This window comes from Oratosquilla oratoria, chromosome 40 (assembly GCF_046742065.1).
Source record: "Oratosquilla oratoria isolate Oo_2021 chromosome 40, ASM4674206v1, whole genome shotgun sequence".
NCBI lineage: Eukaryota > Metazoa > Arthropoda > Malacostraca > Stomatopoda > Squillidae > Oratosquilla > Oratosquilla oratoria.
Window position 1 is genome coordinate 25175969 of NC_134816.1, and position 17771 is coordinate 25193739.

Consider the following 17771-nt stretch of genomic DNA (forward strand, 5'->3'; position numbering starts at 1 on the left):
TTTTTTCTTTCTTTTGGCAGTAAGCGATCAGAAGAGTAAATCATCTGTGGGATTGTTAAGATTTATGAAAACGCATCTTTTGGACAGACTAATCACCCATTTCAATGATTAAGTACGAAACCACGGGTCCTTGTGTGGTGAAGCAGTCTTATACTTTATCGAAATCTAAGAGAGAAAAAAAAATAGACCCACAGTGCATTAGGAAAACAAAGTAAAATAACAAAATTAAACGAACAGATAATTTAGACAAGTCAACGGCCCTGTAATGTTTTAGTACGTGATAGAAAATAAAATGGATGTAAATGCATCAGATGGTCTTGGGCTTTTCATGTGTCTGAAGGAGTTCCATTTGATGCAGTACTACTCCGTGCACATCCATTTCACTCCTCCCCAACAGCGTCGACATGACGTCACGCGCCGTCGCAGACTCAGAGTGAAAATGGCGCCAACTGGGGGCAGTGGGAGGTACAAATGTTGTGATACAGCGCCCTCCTCTTTGGTGTGGATCAAGTTGGGGGTCCTCGAATTGTGTCGCTGGTGGTGCAAATTTACCACCGCGCGCGCGCACACACACACACACACACACACACACACACACACACACACACACACACACACACACGGGCGGGGGAGTTGGGTGTGTGTGTTTTCGTGTAAGGTCACAGCATTGCTCATAGATTGGTCATATATGAGCTCAGTTCTCTTCTGGGAAGGAAATAGCTGTCGATCACGAGTCCAACAAGTGATCCAAGACCATGGTGAATCACATACACACACAGGGCTGAAATAATTTGAGTGTCGCTGCACTGAGAGTCGTTACTCCAACTATCGTGGGCGGGGAGTTGGGCGTGTGTGTCCGTGTAAGGTCACAGCATTACCCATAGATCGGTTATATATATGAGCTCTGAGCTCTCTTCCGGGAGGGAAACAACTGTCGATCACGAGTCCAAGACGTGATCCAAGACCATGATGAAGCACACACACAAACATTCACACACTATCCGTCGTTCTCTCTCTCTCTCTCTCTCTCTCTCTCTCTCTCTCTCTCTCTCTCTCTCTCTCTCTCTCTCTCTCTCTCTCTCTCTCTCTCTCTCTCTCTCTCTCGGGACCCATCATCGTTGCACGAGAGAGAGAGAGAGAGAGAGAGAGAGAGAGAGAGAACCTTTATGGTTGTGTGGGGATATTCTTTATACCAGATTCTGACCCTGGAGTGGTCCGATCGTCCGGATAGTCTTGGCCCCAAGACTTATGTGCAGCGGGAGGGGAGTGGCGACTGCTGCAGCCAGCCAAGGGCCCATCTCTCTCTCTCTCTCTCTCTTTCTCTCTTTCGCGGGGCTCTCTGAAGAGAGTTCTCTCTAGCGGGGTCGAACGGGTGATGGATAACCTCGCTATCATGATCATCCGCTGTCATGCAAGGGCTGGGCTCAGGGCTCACGTCAGGAGGACCTTAGCGCGGTCGGGTCCCCCTCCGGACGGGACGGAAATGGTTTTATAGGTGGAGGAGGACCTGGAGGAGGAGGAGGAGGAGAAGAAGAAGGTGGAGGTGGAGGGGGACCTGGAGGAGGAGGTTAAAGGGGGGGAAGGGAGGAGTGTGAATTGGGGAATTAGGTTAACCCTGAACGGGGTTAAGTATTTTGTGCCTTTTCGAAACCTGGGGCAAAGAGACAGTATTTCTTTAAAATTGTCGTTAATATTTATTTATTTATTTTATTGATTTGTAACACTAAGAGGTGACGTTTCACGGGAATTTGAGCGAAAATGTTACTTGAACGAGTGAATTTCAGATAAATTGCATAATAATAGGTTTATCGCTAGACACAAATGTTATCCTATTGCATTCTGTTTTATTCTGTTATTTTTCCCTTTATCTTACATCACGCAAGTGCCAACTCATCACAAACTAATATATATATATATATATATATATATATATATATGTTGCCCAGCGGGACCTACAGGTAGTGCTCCATGTGGGCAGAGAATTACTAAAGCAATCAAGTCCCGCAGGAGACCCGCGGGAGACCCGCGGAAAACCCGCGGAAGGCTCCGTCCGCAACCGCGCTCCATATCACGCCAATTAGATTATCGACGATAACATAATCACCTCATTAGTTTAACTCCTTTTTTTCGCGGTGGTTTGGTGGTGATAATGGTGATAACGGTGGTGGTGACAGTGGCGAACATGATTGTAAGCGGTTGTGGGGTAGATGGTGGTGAGTCATGGTGATAATATATGTAGGTGATGGTGGTGGTGATTGTACATTGGTGTGGTTGTAGGTTGTAATAACCTTTTTGTGCCTAACAGCGGCAATGGTGATAATGATCACTGTTGTGGTTGTAAGTTTTGTGGTGATAGTTGTGGTGTTAATTGTAGATGATCGTGGTGTTAATGTCTGTGGTCGTAGATGTTAGATCATGGTGGTGTTTGTATATATATATATTTTATTTTACCTTATTCATCGTGTTTATCTACTTATTTTTTTATCTTTTTCCATTATATATACTTCTTTATCTATTGAGTCTGTCTACATGTTTGTTTACGAACGGAGAAGAGGATACATATCTATGACCGCATTGAAGTCTCCTTAGCGAGCGAGATTTAGCCACCCTTTCTTTCTCGCCATACCCTCCCGAAAACAAAATCTCCAAGTTTGATACTCATTCACCAAAACTTAGAAATGCACAAGTGTTATAACATTTCTATATGCCAAAATTTATATAACTAACAAATGAACAACTGACGATTTGTTCAGCCAGATGAAGAACGTTGTTGGGAACAAATGCGTTCTCCTGAATGGGAGAGGTGACGACGAATGGTCGCCTCCCTCGTGGTTCTGTTCTTTGGCTGCTTCAGTTCGTTATTTACCGGTCAATTTGAATTGCCCTTACTGTTTACCCTCGGGGGTCTCCGGACCCCCAGGCTGAACAGCGTCGAGATCAGTCGAGACCCCAAGAGACCATAAGGCCTACACTAGGCAGTTCCATGTCACTTACACCTATCATCCCCATCCATAAAGTTATTTAACCTTCTCTTAATGCAACCGATAGTTTCAGCGCTCACTACATACTTACTAAGTCGCTGACCATTCGTTAAACACTGATGGTAAACCAGTTCTTGTACTACATTTTCTTCTTAAATGCAAAATCCATTGGGAAACGTATTGGATCGTCCCCAGGGTCCACGCGATAATAGAAAAAAAAATCCCTGAGTTGTTCCTTCAGAACCAAAGTTTTACAAATGGCGTCGTAGCTTCAGAGGGGTTGACCGCGACTGGTGTAGCTTTTGGTCTTGATGGCATAATTGTAGGTTAGTTAACTGTGTTCTCACGTTTGGGTTTATCTCACACCGTCAGGTCACCCCCGGCACTTTGTCTTCTTTGCCTTGGGTTGGGTCGCGGTCTCTCTCTCTCTCCTGGCTGGCCAACACTATGTCGTGCTTACTAAGGACTCTAGTGGTACACTGGGTAGCATGCGTGGCCCGCGTCCTGAAAATAGAGAGTTCGAATCCTTCCTATATGTTGTTTTATATAATAATGATAATCAGCATCAGCATCATCATCATCATCAATCAACGGTTTAATATACGTCCTACAAGATTAAAACAATATAAAACTATGACAGTGAGAAGACGTTGTTACAAGCATTCAAAAACTAGACAAAAATAGCAAGCTAGGTGTGTAGTACAACAATGTTAATTCCAGTTGTTGATTAAGTCTACAAATGTCGGTATGAGGCGCTTCTTATAACGGTCGGCGTGTGTGTGTGTGTGTGTGTGTGTGTGTGTGTGTGTGTGTGTGTGTGTGTGTGTGTGTGTGTGTGTGTGTGTGTGTGTGTGTGTGTGTGTGTGTGTGTGTGTGTGTGTGTGTGTGTGTGTGTGTGTGAGTGTGTGTGTGTGAGTGTGTGTGTGTGTGTGTGAGAGATACCGAATCGAGAATTTATTGAAATCATAAATCGGTTCTCTTTGGGATCGCCAGTATAAATGCCGTCAAGTAAGACACTGATTTCTAAAATATACACTGAATCTGTACAAGCCACCCCGGGCAGATGTTGATTAACAATCGGTTGTAGAGTACAGGATTAAAACGTTTAAACGTATACAATATTACAAAGCAATTCAAAGCAACGGAAAAAATCGTATAAATCATGTAATAAAGTAACGTAACGTAAGGAAGAACAGTACCAGTTTTTACAAATGAAATGATGATACTGTATTTTGGTACACAGTTGAGAATGTGAAAAAAATGCAAAAAAAAATAGAAAAAATCACTTGTGTTTATTTTCAACTTCTTGGCGAAAACCTCAACTGTTTGTTAAATATTCAACTTGCAAACAATTATACATGTCATTTCCCCCCCCCACCCTCACCCTGCTTCCTACCTCCTTTACTCCACCCTCCCCCCTCCAACCCCCATCCCTCCCCTCCCTCCTCCCACCCCACAAAATGCTCCCAAAATTGCATATAACTGGGTCCCAAATAGGCGACTCCCATTATTGTGTGCTATGCATCCGCTCAGACCTACGAGGGTGACTCTTCTAGCATAGCCAAGTTGGCGATTCTGCCTTCGTGCTGTGTGGTCTTGGAGCCGATAGAGAGAGAGGAAGAGAGAGAGAGAGAAAGAGAGAGAGGGAGGGAGGGTAAGTCGTGGCTCTTTTCATAGAGAGAATAGTTCCAGTGTGTTTTTGATCTGCTCTCATCCACAAGCTTTGATGCCTGGTGCTTTCGGCTTTGTGCTCAGTGATGGAACTCTTTTGGGGGCCGTCTCCTCTTTGGAGCTTGTGTAACTTGGCTTTCGGGGTTGGGGGGGGATCTTGCAGGGAGGTCTGCTGTAGTGGGGGGGGGCTTTCTTCGCGGGGATTCTTCACATAAGCCCTATAAAGGCCAGCTTCTCCCTAAGACGAATAAAATCCCCCATCACTTACCAGAACTAAAACCTTAAAGAAAAACAGTTTTATGTTATTAACGGTGGGTCCCAGATTTGACCCTTAGGGATCCTGTGGGACCTTTGGGAGGGGGGGGGGAACGCACGCCCTGTCCCATGGGGGACAAGGGATAGGTGGGGTTGGGTTTGGCTAGATTTGGGGCTGCTGTGATCAGTGATGAACGCGAAAGGTTCTGGGGATCCCATCCCCTTCCTTTGTTTTACCAAAGGGATGTATACCTGAGAACGCCCTCAACTTGTGCCTTCCTCATCATCATCCTTCTCCCCCTCGTTCTTCTTCTCTTCTTCCTCCTCCTCCTCCTCATTCTTCTCCTACTCATCTTCCTCCTTGTTATTCTCCTCCTACTCCTCTTCTCCTACTCTTCCTCTTCTCCTCCTACTCATCACCGTCCTTCTCCTCCTCGTTCTTCTCCTCCTCCTCCCCTCATCTTCCTCCTCCTCCCCTCATCTTCCTCCTCCTCTCCTCATCCTCGTTCTTCTCCTCTCCTTCTCGTCCTTCTCCTCCTCCTCCTCCTCCTTACCTCCTCATTATCGCCCCCATCCACATCCATATCTTGCTTCTCCACTTCATACTGATCATGATCCTCCTCCTCCCTCTCCTCCTAACTCTGCCCCGCCACTCTTGTCATAGGGATGGTTAAGCATCAGTCTTTGTTACGAGCGCAGCATTGAGCCGACAGTGACACACTTGGAGTGATTGGTATCATTGTGGGGAGTGCGAGCCAGGTTCCCTCCTTGTCGAGAGTAATTGTGGAGTGGCGGCGATAATGGGGGGAGGTATTGTGACCGCCTTGGTGCGACTGTGAGGCGGGAGACAGGGGCGACCCCTGTGATGTATGGAGTGATGATGAGCCATATAAGGCGGTGCCTGGCCGTGTTTTGACGTATAACTCTCCCCCCATTCCCCCACTCCCCTCTATTCTCCCCCCATTCCCCTCTATTCTCCCCCCACTCCCCAACTTTCCTCCATTCTCCCCCCACTCCCCTCCATTCTCCCCCAGCTTGCCTTCGGATCGGTCCTGGGGTTCTGGGATCATCCGGTTCTGGAGGTCCCCCAGACCGAGGTTGTAGCCCTTTCTGGTGGTCTAGATCTGGGTCTGGAGGTCCCCCCCAGGACCAATCTGGTGGCTCGTGCCTGAGAAGGAGAGGTCTTGGGGTCGGTCTGGGTCTTTCCCCAGAACCGGTCTGGGGATTCAGACCATAGGCTGAGCTCAGGACTCGTCTCGGTCTTGTTTTCCCCCCAGACCAAAAGCCCCAGGGATGGTGCTGGGGTCCGCCTGGGGTCTGTCTCCTCCCTAGACCGAGACCCCCCCACTCTGGGAATTAGATCATCTCTTAAGTTATGACTTGGACAGACTTGTCGTTGGGACTTGGCTCAAGGAGGACCTTTAAGTTCTCCTGACAAAGGCAGGAACCTTAGGTCCTTCTTCAGCTGAATAAAATCGCCCTTAAAGGCCCAGTGTCGATTCCAGAAGTAGTCACCCTTAAATACCCTCCCACTCCCATGCAGTGGGAAGTGAGAAACCCCCGGTACTGCAAAGCCCTGTCAGTTGCGGCAAGCCTTTTTTTTTTTACCGACGTTGGGTCGCCTCCGCGCCTGGTCAGGCCTGTCGGGAACCAACGTAGGAAGCTCTCAGTGGGCCCCGGAAATCGAACTCACGATCACGAGTTCAACATGGTATCCTAAGCTGAATAAAATCACCTGGCGGCAGTTAGGAAATTACGTACAAGGACGACGACAACCAGATGGGCCGGGGGATGGGGGGGGGAGAGATTAAGCCGATTTAAATCGTCTGGTTAACCCCAATGGCTTGGCTGGAAGCTATGGCGAGGGTTAAGACTCCTGACCTTAATCTTAATTAATTATTACTTTTTTTTTTTTACAAACCCCAGTAGCCTCCGGTAGGTCCCACAGACCGGAACCTCCGCACGGTAGTGGATGCCAGTGTTGAACTGACCTGTTCTTGTGCAGACCTTGTTCCCTGGTGTATAGCCTGCATCGTACCGTGCTCGATGTAGCCCCAGGAGTAGCCCTAAGGCATGGGTCTTCTTCCTCTTCCTCCTTCTAATCCTCCTCCGCTTCCTCCCTCCTCTCCCTTCTCTTCCTCCTCTCCTTTCCTCCTCCTCCTCTCCCTCCCCTCCTTTCCTTTCCTCCTCTTGTTTCTCCTCTTTCTCCTCCTCCTCCTCGGTCTCCTTCCCTCCATCGGGTTCATTATCTTCGTTCCTCCGTTCTTCGCCACCGTAAATTAAGACGACAGTATCGCCGAGGTCCCTTTCATATCCTGAGTCGGCCGAAGCCTTTGGTGAAGTGAGGTTAGGTTATCGCCAAATATTGGCTGGAATTCTCGAAAAAAAAAAAAACCGCCATGCCGATGGCGTCACTGGCTTTTTTTTTTTTTTCTTTTTACTTCGAGACCTTCACTATGGGACTCTGATCCGTAGGGATTCTCGACTGGCCGGAAAAAGACCCGTCTCTGGCTTCTGTTACATTAAAAAAAATCGCATGGGTTTAGCCAGAACAAAATGAGTTAAAGCATGAAGTCACACAGTTCTTTGTCTGTTCTTTCCGAAGTTCGACTCCAGTCTCTCAAAAACCATTTCCATGCCTCACATCTTGCCTTCACCTCTTCTTTCTTCCTCCACTCACCCCCTTCCTCCTCCTCCTCCTCCTCTTCCTCTTCCCTTCGCCTTCCACCAGCCTCAATCCCTCCCCCACCCCCATAGTCCCTTCCAGGATTTAACATTCTTCCCAACCCATCCTCCCCACTCCTCTTCCACCTCGCCTCTCCCCTTCCCTTCTTCCCCCGCGTGTCATCGCCCCCTCTCCCCCATCCTCCCCCTCGTCCCCTATCCTCCTCTCTCCTCTCTCCTCTTCCTCCTCTCCCGCAGCATTATCGCCGCCTCTCCTTGTGTTTCTTGGCCCGGAGTGTTGTGGTACGGGGGTCAACGTAGGTCGCGCCGCCTATTTACATATCTATTTGGACAAGATTAATGAGAGATTGCCCAGAGATGCCTTCCAAACCACTTCGACGCATTCCTTTATATTGCGCTCGAAGAAGAGGAGGGGGAGGTGGAGGAGGTGGAAGTGGAAAGGGTGGAGGAGGAGGAGGAGGAAGAAAAAGAGGTGGTAGTGGTGGTAAGGGTGGTATTCAAGGAGGGTAATGGTGTTAGTGTTGGTGGGAGTGGGCGGCGGCAGAAGCAGCAGCTAGAGAGGGAGAGAGAGCGAGTCTGTGTTCGGGCATTGTGTAGCTTTGTCTTTAGTGAGATGAGAGGAGGCGGTTAGGGGTTTAGATGGGGGTTAGCGAGTTCCACCACGTTCATTTTAACCTGACAGAGAGACCCCCCTCTCCCTCCCCCTCCCCGACTTGCATTGCTAAAAAGAATTGGTTTGATTTTTATTTGATCATTATTATCTTGGTGTCTGCATTTCACCAAGATTTCTAGCCTAGCAACTGGTGTAACGTTTCTTTCTCTCATTCATCTCCGTCAGATTAAGATAAACAGACCATATATGGGACCTGTGATACGGAAAGAGCTGTTGTTCAAAGAGAGACAGGGTAGTTATTGTAAACTACATACAATTAACCCATTCAACTCCGATGACAAGATGTCTTGTCATTTGGTCAAATAAAACAAAAAATCATAAAACACCAAAATGTTTGATCAAACACCAGAAAAATATGACGTCAATCCTCGCTTCGCTCGCAGCGAAGCGAGGACTGACGTCATATTTTTCTGGTGTTTGATCAAACATTTTGGTGTTTTATGATTTTTTGTTTTATTTGACCAAATGACAAGACATCTTGTCATCGGAGTTGAATGGGTTAAGGGAGTCGTAGATGTAGTTCATGCTAGGAGATCTAGAGGCAGAGATGCTATTGTTGTTGTTATTGTTGTTGTTGTTGGGTAGTCTAAAGGCAGAGACACTTGTTGTTTTGTTGTTGTCGTTGTTGTTTTGGGGATAATCTAGCGGCGAAGACATTTGTTGTTGTTTTTGTTGGGCAATCTAGAGGCGGAGACGCTTGTTGTTGTTATTGTTGTTGGATATCTAGAGGTGGAGACACTTTTGTTGTTGATGTTGTTGTTGTTGTTGTGTAATCTGGAGGTGGAGACTGTTATTGTTTATGCTCAACGACAGGACGCACTGCCAAATGCAAAGAAGTACCGGGCCAATAACGGAACTCCCTAGTGTAGGCCTTACGGTCTCTTACAGTCTCATGCTTATGTTTTTGTGTCATGTGACCTCGTCGATGGTGTCGATGGATGTCAGGGCGGCAGATGCGTCGTTGATGGTGATGGTGATGATGACATGTCGGCAGGATGGACGTTTGTGATGATTTGTGCTGTATCGGCTCACGTGGATCGTTGGCGCTCTCTCTCTCTCCCTCTCCCTCTCTTTCTCTCTCTTTTACAATGGCCGCCATGCATGACCACAACCAACCTAACCTAACAAAGATTAATCTAATCCCCAACCTAAACTAACCTAACAAAGCTTAATCTAACCCCGAACCTAACTTACCCTCAATTCCGTGGCGCGCTGTATTTAGGACTGGCGTCAGATGATTTTATTAAGCAAATTGGGAGCCGACGTACCCGTCAGTTAGAAAAGATAATAATTACTTCACCCAAATCACGGTGATGACCTTTATATAATTAATTATGGCTAAACGCCTTACTATTTCATTCAGACGCGAGATTCGACCAAGGGCCCCTACGTACAGTCGGCAAGACTTCTGCGTGGACCTCTCCACGGCGTCTGAACCATGTGGCTCGCATGTTCACGGGCCGAAAATTAACAGTCTTTTAATTTCGCTTTTGCACGCGAACACGCGCTAGCGTTGTTAGCACATCGCCGCCGCCACAGACAAATGCACCGCGCGGAAGTGTGGCCGACTGTACACATGGCGGGAAAGGAGTTTTTAGTTCACCGAGCGATACACAACGGGAAAAACCAGCGATTCCCGCCTCATCTGCATTTTCCAATTAATCACCATGTCAAGTATTAAAGATGATTTGGGTGCTTGATAAAAGACGGCCCGGGATCCGCCGACCGGGGAAGCTTTGGCCTCTACGGCCCCTTTGCATAAGGACGAGAGTGCCCTGGCCAGAACCTTAACCCATCGTACATTTGATAATTGTTCAGACTGGATCCGAACGTGTAGCTTTCCGATATGTGGGTAGACCACTTTTGTCTTGATGATAATGCGCAGGTTTCTTAATACAAACAGTGCCCGGACCTCAACAGCGCGTGGCTCTATGGGCCACAGGAGGAGGAGGAGGAGGAGGACGTGTGGAAGGAGTGACGAAGGGTGAAGAAGAAGAGGAAGAGGAGGAGGAGAAAGAGGACAAAGAGAGGAGGAAAGGGACGTGCGGAAGTAGTGACGAAGGGTGAAGAAGAGGAAGAGGAGGAGGAGGAGGAGGATGGGAATTAGGAGGAGAAAGGGGAAATCTTGGAGGAGGATGGGGTTGGAGTGATTAGGAGGAGGAGAAGGAAGAGAAGTAAGAGGAGAAAGAAGAGAGCTCAGAGGAGCAGGATATGATAATAATTAGAAAGAGGAGGGGGAAGAGGAGGAAGAGAAGCAAGAAGAGGGCATGTTAATGAGGGTGAAGAGGAGAAAGAGGAGAGCTCAGAGAAAATGGGATGATAATGATCAAGAAGAGGAGGAGGAGGAAGAGGAAGAGGAGGAGGAGTGGAGGCAGAAAGGAGAATGAAGAGGAAGGAGATACTCGTAAAAGGGGGAGATGGTAATAATTCAGAAACTGAATATTGACAACACAAGACAGGTTACGTGAAGTTCAATCGCATTTCCCCATTTCAGTCTTCCACCACAATTACTACCACCACCACCACCTCTTCCACCACCATTTCTTTATTTTGAAGTTTGGTAAACTCGCCAAAACAGAGACTTGATATATATTATTCTGGCTGGGTAGCGACTGATTGTTGTATTATGCTAAGGATCGTGTCTATACAAACAGCTGTCATCCGGGTAGGTAATAGTTATCAATCACGAGTCCAGCACGGGAACACACACGGGGACGGCGACGGGGACGGGGACGGGCACGGGCACGCACACACACACACACACACACACACACACACACACACACACACACACACACACACACACGACGTACCTATCTACCTACATATCCACCTGACGACTGAATAGGAGGAACTGCCTCAGCTTAAGCAAGAGGTGCAGCGTCCAAGGAAGGCCAAGCAGGTTCCACGAACTCAAAAAAAAGAAAGAAAACATATAACATAGAACATGAAAGAAGGGCGAAGATAACATGAGAGAGATAGAGAGAGGCAGGCAACGATTTTGAACGAAGAGAAGAACTCTTCGAAATTCCTTTGCCCGTAAGCATCGGAGGCGAAACCCGTGAGGAGTGGGATGGGGTGGGGGTGGGGGGGGGGGGTTAATGGACGCCTGTGATGATGGCTGAGGGCGTGCAAGGGTGGGTCTGGATGTCACATTGGCCGCCCACAGACGCGCTTACTCCCGCCCCTCCCGCCCACTTCTGATGTCCGAGTCCTCTCAAGTAGGCAACTCCCTCCCACTCCCACACCAGCCGGGAGGGAGTCTGGGAAGGAGTGAGGGAGGGAGAATGGAACTGATATTCGCTGTGGAAGCAATTTCTAGCGTTGGTGGCGCTGGGGTGATAGCTTGTAGTGATGCTGGAAATTTTAGGTGGCGGCACACTAGACTAGCATGCTATGCTACTTGCTTTTGCTACTTGCTTTTGCTTCTTCGTTTAATAAGTAGAAACGACTTCGGTTACAATATTCTAGACTTCCGTGAGGACACCTCGACAATGTGTCTAACATTCGCATTCTAGGTTTAACTTCTCTTAGCTCGTCATTCAGCTTCTCTCTATGACGTCAGCAAGAGTAATGTGACAGTTGGAATTTTTGAAAAACGAAAGATCGTAACCGAAGTCGTTTCTGCTCAAACTAAATAGCAAAAGCAAGTAGCATGCTAGCGAGAAGCGCTTGGTGTGCAGCCACCATTACACTAGAATGATGGAGGATATCACACCGTTGCCATGTTCTATGGACAGTTCTTTGTTGTACTTATGGAAACTACTTTTAAGTTTCTATCACTGGAAACCCGCGGCCCCACGGCAGCCGCCAGCCGCCAGCGGTCCTCGAGCCAGTTGGACTGTTTTTTGTCAATTGATAGGAGAATTGAATGAGGAGGAGGAAGAGGAGAAAGAGGAGGACTTACCTGTTGTCAGCCTTGCTTATACAAAGAATGTATCGTTATTTACTCTACGCCAGACGTCGGAGAGGAACACCTCCCCATGTCACTTCTCTCACGAGCTTCCGAATAACGAGTGTCTTCCTCTCTCCCACAGGACGCGGCGGCTCACCCCCGGGGTCCCAGGAGGCTCTCCTCGAGGCCACGCGACTCACCATGTGGAAGTTGTACAACCAGGGGATCGGAGGAGGCGGAGGGAGTGGAGGAGGCCAGAACCAAGAGGAACCAGACGTCCTGAAGATCCCACACCCGCCGCACCTGGCGCCCCCCTTCCCGCCACAGAAGGAGGCTCTTAACCTCGAGGTGAAGGAAGATGTGAGTAACGTTGACTACTTTCCCCCCCTCGCCCACTCCTCTCCACCGGGTCTGTCGCACACATTGTATGCAAACTCCAAACAACGTGCTCCTCGTTCACCCACTGGAACTGACCAGTGTAGGCCTTATGGTCTCCTGCAGTCTCCTCCGTTCTTATGTCTGTTGTGAATCGGCCACTATGGCCTGACGTCACATTTGTGACGTCAGCAGGGGGCGGAGCCTCTGCGCATGAGCGTTGTTTGGAGTTGATACAATGTGGTTACACTCCTTGTCGGGAGGGGGGGGAAAGTCGAATGTAATACAGAGTCCTATAAGCTGCTCGAACACCAAGTCTGTTTATTTCAACCTGGCAGAGATTTATCAGATAAGAAAACAAATCATTAATGAACAACACGGGCGACATCACACACTCGACGTGAAAGAAAAAAATATTTCAAAAATTGTAATCAAAACGAAATCTTATCCAGTCTAGACACTCTTCACCATTACCAAAAGAACAAGAATCTCTGTCAGGTTGAAGTAATCAACCACACAAGTTCCTAGACGCCCCTAAGGCACTTCTAGTTTGCTCATAAGCCCCGCCTTCTTCCCAGAGAGGAGTCCCGCCCCTCAGAGCGATGACGGTTCCAATGCCTTTACAGCGCCCCGTCCGCCACAAGGAGGTACAAGACCTACGAGGTCGGCTGGAAGAGATGAACCAGCAGCCAGCAGCCAAACGACCCGCCCCTCACGAACACGACCCACTGGATCAACGCCTCCCGCCCCCCGCGGCCACGCCCACCCCGGGACCCGGCAACGTCCACGGAGCCAACATCAAGATCACCTCGCGAGGTAAGTCCAGATGGGTTGATGTGGCGGCACACTAGGCGTTTCTCGCTAGCGTGCTACTTGCTTTTGCTAATTCGTTTTGAGTAGAAGCGGCTTCGGTTACGCTATTCTAGACTTCCCTAAGAACAATGTCTAATGTTCGTCTAGTTTTAATTTAGCTTGTCATTCAGCTTCTCACTATGACGTCAACAAGAGTAATTTGGCAATTTGAAAAACAAAAGATCGTAACCGAAGTCATTTCTACTCAAACGAAGTAGCAAAAGCAAGTAGCATGCTAGCGTAGTGTGCCGCCACCTTTATACTAATGTGGCCCCGCCCCCTCTCAATCCTAGGCCTCTGATTGTTTGTAGTTTTCTTTGTTTATGGAGAGGCTGGTTCACGTTTTCTGTCGCAGACTTTGTGTATTAAATAATTCTAACCCAAACTGAGGTACACAGTGTTCCTTCAATGGGGTTGTGGGGGAAAATAATAATAGAATATATAACCACAATTATTTGGCTTAACTAAGGTTTTAAACTTGCTTGAGGAATAAAGGGAGCCACAAAGAAATGTTGGAAAAAGTGCATGTGTGTGCTTGTGTGTGTGTGTGCGCGCGCGCGTGTGTGTCTGTGTGTGTGTGCGCGTATGTGTGTATGCGTGTGTGTGTGCGCGTGTGTGTGCGCGCGTGTGTGCGTGTGTGTGTGTGTGTGTGTGTGTGTGTGTGTGTGTGTGTGTGTGTGTGTGTGTGTGTGTGTGTGTGTGTGTGTGTGTGTGTGTGTGTGTGTGTGTGTGTGTGTGTGTGTGTGTGTGTAAACCCTAAAGTGAGCCTCCATCGTAAAACAACCCTGAGAAAGGTCCACGGTGCACACGACCGACGTTTGTCGATGTTGTGCCTCGACCGTGGAAGTAGAGTAACCTCACACTTGGGTGACCCTCGCTTTTCTGTTCGCAGGAGACGGAAGGAGCCAGGACCAGTCGTTGGTAGTGAGTATGGAGATCAACGGCATCCTCTACCAAGGGGTCCTCTTCGCCCAGGCCCCGAGGGCACGCTTCAGCTAAACCCCCCAAAGCTTCAGCCGCCCTACTAGAAGCCAACATGACGGCGGGGTGAAGGTGGGGGGAGGGGAGAACGAAAGCGATCTTCCTATCCCCCCTACTCCCCCCCACCACGTGCGCCAAGGGTTGGCGCCCCCCTGCTTCCACTACTTAAAGAGAATCCCACCGCCACAGCCCCTGGACACAAGGCTGGAGTCTGAAGTCTGGCCTTCTGCAGGAGACATTTGCTCCGGGGGGACACAACCGGACGTTTCTCCACTTCCTGGGTGTAGAGGGTGGTGAGGTAGCAACAGCAGGAGCCTACAGAACTGCCACTGCAGGCGACACGTGAACACTTAAAAAGAGAAAAAAAGGAAGAAAAAACAAAAACAAAAAACAAAACCCTGAATCAGGGTGACTTGTAATTTATTTATGTAATTATTTTGTCCTGTGTGATGATGATGATGATGATGACTCCCATGTACAGTTATGTTCTTCGTGAACTCGAGCACGCCCTCCTGTTTAGTGTTTTATGGTGTCCCGTTTACTGTAGCAATACCAAGACGTGGTGATCTCATCAATGGAATACTCACGATCATGCGCGAGGACGCGGCCAGGGTGAGGTGGCGAAGGGTGACCACTTGCCCAGTTTCCAGAGGACAGGCGCCTTCTTCCCCCCCCCCTCCCTCTCCTCCCCCCCGAGGTCTTCTTCCTCCCCCCCCCCCACACCCGCCCCGACCCTCCTCACCCCAACTGGGCCCCGCGTGTGATGGACCAGTACAGAATCAAAAGGTGACGCCGGGACGCAACGGTCCGCCTTTCGCCAACGGAAGAATTTGATGGCGGACCTGTGCCGACATGACGTCATCAGCCCCGCGAGGCAGGACACGCGGTGTGGTGTGACGTCACCCGACGACGAAATGGGCAGCGTGCACACACACCTTCCTTGTTGATCGTTTAGCTTTGTCACTTGTTAGTAGCTTGACCAGTTGACTTGTTGTTGAAGAGAATGTACGAGTGCAAGGGTTTGAATATGCGACAGTGATTTTTCAAGGAGTTCTTCCTCCTTTCTATCTACACGTTTGTAGCGTAAATGTGGCGGCATTGAGGTGCCTACTACATCTGTTCCCGCTCAGAGTTGAGACAAGTGGGCACATTTGGAATAGAGTGGTCGGAAGGAGACACAGAAGGAAAGCCGCTTAATCCACGCAAATTCCGTGCCAAGTCCATTTCCACGACGCAGAGCTTTGCAAGAGCAATTGCAAGAAAAAAAAACAATAAAAACGAAAAGAAAAACTGAAACTCGGAGTGTTTCAGTTTCCACGAAATGCGAGTGCAATAGAGGTTTTTGATTTTTTTTTAATCGTTTCTTTTTTCTTTTTTTCTTAAAGATCTCAAAATTTAGTTTTTGTGTCACATCTCTGGCATACTTTATTGTACCTGAGTTGTTTCCTGATATGTGAGACCATTTCATCTTATCGCTTAATGAACGTTTTTGTATTATTGTTATAAAAATGTAGAATATTTTTTGTGATGGAAAAAAAAAACGTTAGGGTAGTCAATTGTGTACTTACTACATTGGAATTATTATTTTTTCCTCTTTCAATTTAGGCGTGACTAATTTTTTTTTTTTTTGAGGAGCGTGCCAAACTGGTGAAATAATAATAACTTAGAAATAACTAGCGGGACGGCGAGGAGTACCAAGTGTTAGTTTAAGTGTCCGGGTTATGTGGTGTGTATTTGTTAACTCAGGGATAAATAGCAAAGTTACAGGAGGGGAGTTCCCTAACACTCAAAATTTACATTTGCTTGTGTCGACCCTTCTTTGCTTCACGTAATGGCTAACTTGGTCTCGAGTACTCTGAGGAACTTTGGAGCAGTTGACAGTGCATGAGAACATAAGAATGAAGGAGACTGCAAGAGACCATAAGGCCTACACTAGGCAGTTCCATGTGCACTGAAGAAGAGTTCTAGAAGCTAGGGCTCTGGTGTGATGGTCCACGTAAAAGTCTCTAAGTCTCGTTTTTCCGTGACGATGGTCTTAGGAGGATCCCGTGATGTCGCCAAAGCAGTAAAAGGGGACGAAAGTGGGGTGGGGGTGGGGGGGACAAAAAATAGGAGAAACTTGCTTCAAATTTCTCCACCTTAAAGAAACTGGACACTTTACCTGAAGAGTCGAGTGGAGGCGTTTCTGTTGGCGATCCACCACTGCAGGGCTCTGCCCTCAGGAAGGGCAGGGTACCTTGCGGCAGAGATCAGTATTAAGCCAGTGCCAAATAAAGGAAGAAAAAAAAAAAAGCCTACTCACTCACTCCCTCCTCCTCCTCCTCCTGCTGACACCGTAATGATAATTATCACCAAAAAAAGGAAACGAATTTCTCTGGTGTGTGTGCGCATGTCATATCCCCTTGTGGGTCCCCTGCTATATTACCACCCTTAATATAATTACGATTATTACAATTATCTACTTAGTATATAAGTATAATGTATCATACTTGTCGTGTACAGTTTCCCGTGTACAGCCGTGGATTCCGGTTGTTCTTCCTCAATGCAGCCAGGGAGGAGATGGCTCTTGTCAGAGTCTCCCCCCTTGACCGTTAGGCTAAGAGAGCTTTTAGTGTAGTGCAGCAACTATTATGCCATCGAGTAATAAAAATCTTTAGTTGTATCTGGAACGGTATTCTTAACCTCGGAACTCTTCAGCCATGAGTCAGAAGACTATGGACAGGAACTCTTCCCACCTTTTCAACAAAATAGACAGACATGGGGAATAGAATTACACACCTTTTGCGTTCCCAATGGATCTCCTTGCACTTCTCACGTGAGGGACCGACTGCAGAGCCATACAGCACGTTTTCTATGATGGGAGACTAAACTGTTCTCCAAGAGGAACGTTGATCACTTGGAACTTCCATCCCTCCTTAAGTCACTCTTTTACCACCTATTCTATGACTTCACCTCTTCGGCCCGATATTACCCCTGTGTATAGAAGCGGTGGTTATTGATGATCAACTACAAGTGGACAAGATACAGGGATGACCCGTCATCCAGGAGGTGCCAAGATAAGAGGGAGGGAAGAGGGTATAGGGGAGTGGAGTATGTAGGGGATGGAATGGGTGGGAAAGGTTTCTTTGTCTTTTGGCTACTTCCCATGTAAGGGGGGGGGGGAATCCTTTGGTATATGTAACTATAAATACATCAATTTCACTCCTTCCTCTTTTAATCCCGTGAGAAAATGTCACTCCATAACTTCCTTAGGAGTCCTCCCAGTTCATCCTTGGTGAATCTTTTTCGTGGCACATGGCGTCATTATAATGTCTTAATTAATACACTTCTTCATCTCGACGGGACGTCTTGTGTCCTTCACAAACCTCACCTCAAGGTGCTTCAGCTCTCGGGGCACTGGACA

At 47.9% G+C, this 17771-nt stretch overlaps 1 protein-coding gene across 12 annotated transcripts in view; it reads left to right on the top strand.

Moving 5' to 3' along the window:
• Positions 1-17030, top strand: part of LOC143020683 (uncharacterized) — a 707077-nt gene extending 690047 nt beyond the window's left edge. For 9 of the 12 annotated variants that reach the window (XM_076177294.1, XM_076177289.1, XM_076177293.1 and 6 more), the window contains 3 exons: positions 12303-12520; positions 13114-13351; positions 14280-17030. In XM_076177294.1, coding sequence (XP_076033409.1) covers positions 12303-12520; positions 13114-13351; positions 14280-14386 — 563 coding nt within the window. In that variant the 3' untranslated portion in view covers positions 14387-17030. The remainder of the gene's footprint in view (positions 1-12302; positions 12521-13113; positions 13352-14279) is intronic. The other 3 variants (XM_076177290.1, XM_076177295.1, XM_076177292.1) reach the window with 3 other exon arrangements.
• The last annotated feature ends 741 nt before the right edge of the window (positions 17031-17771 follow it).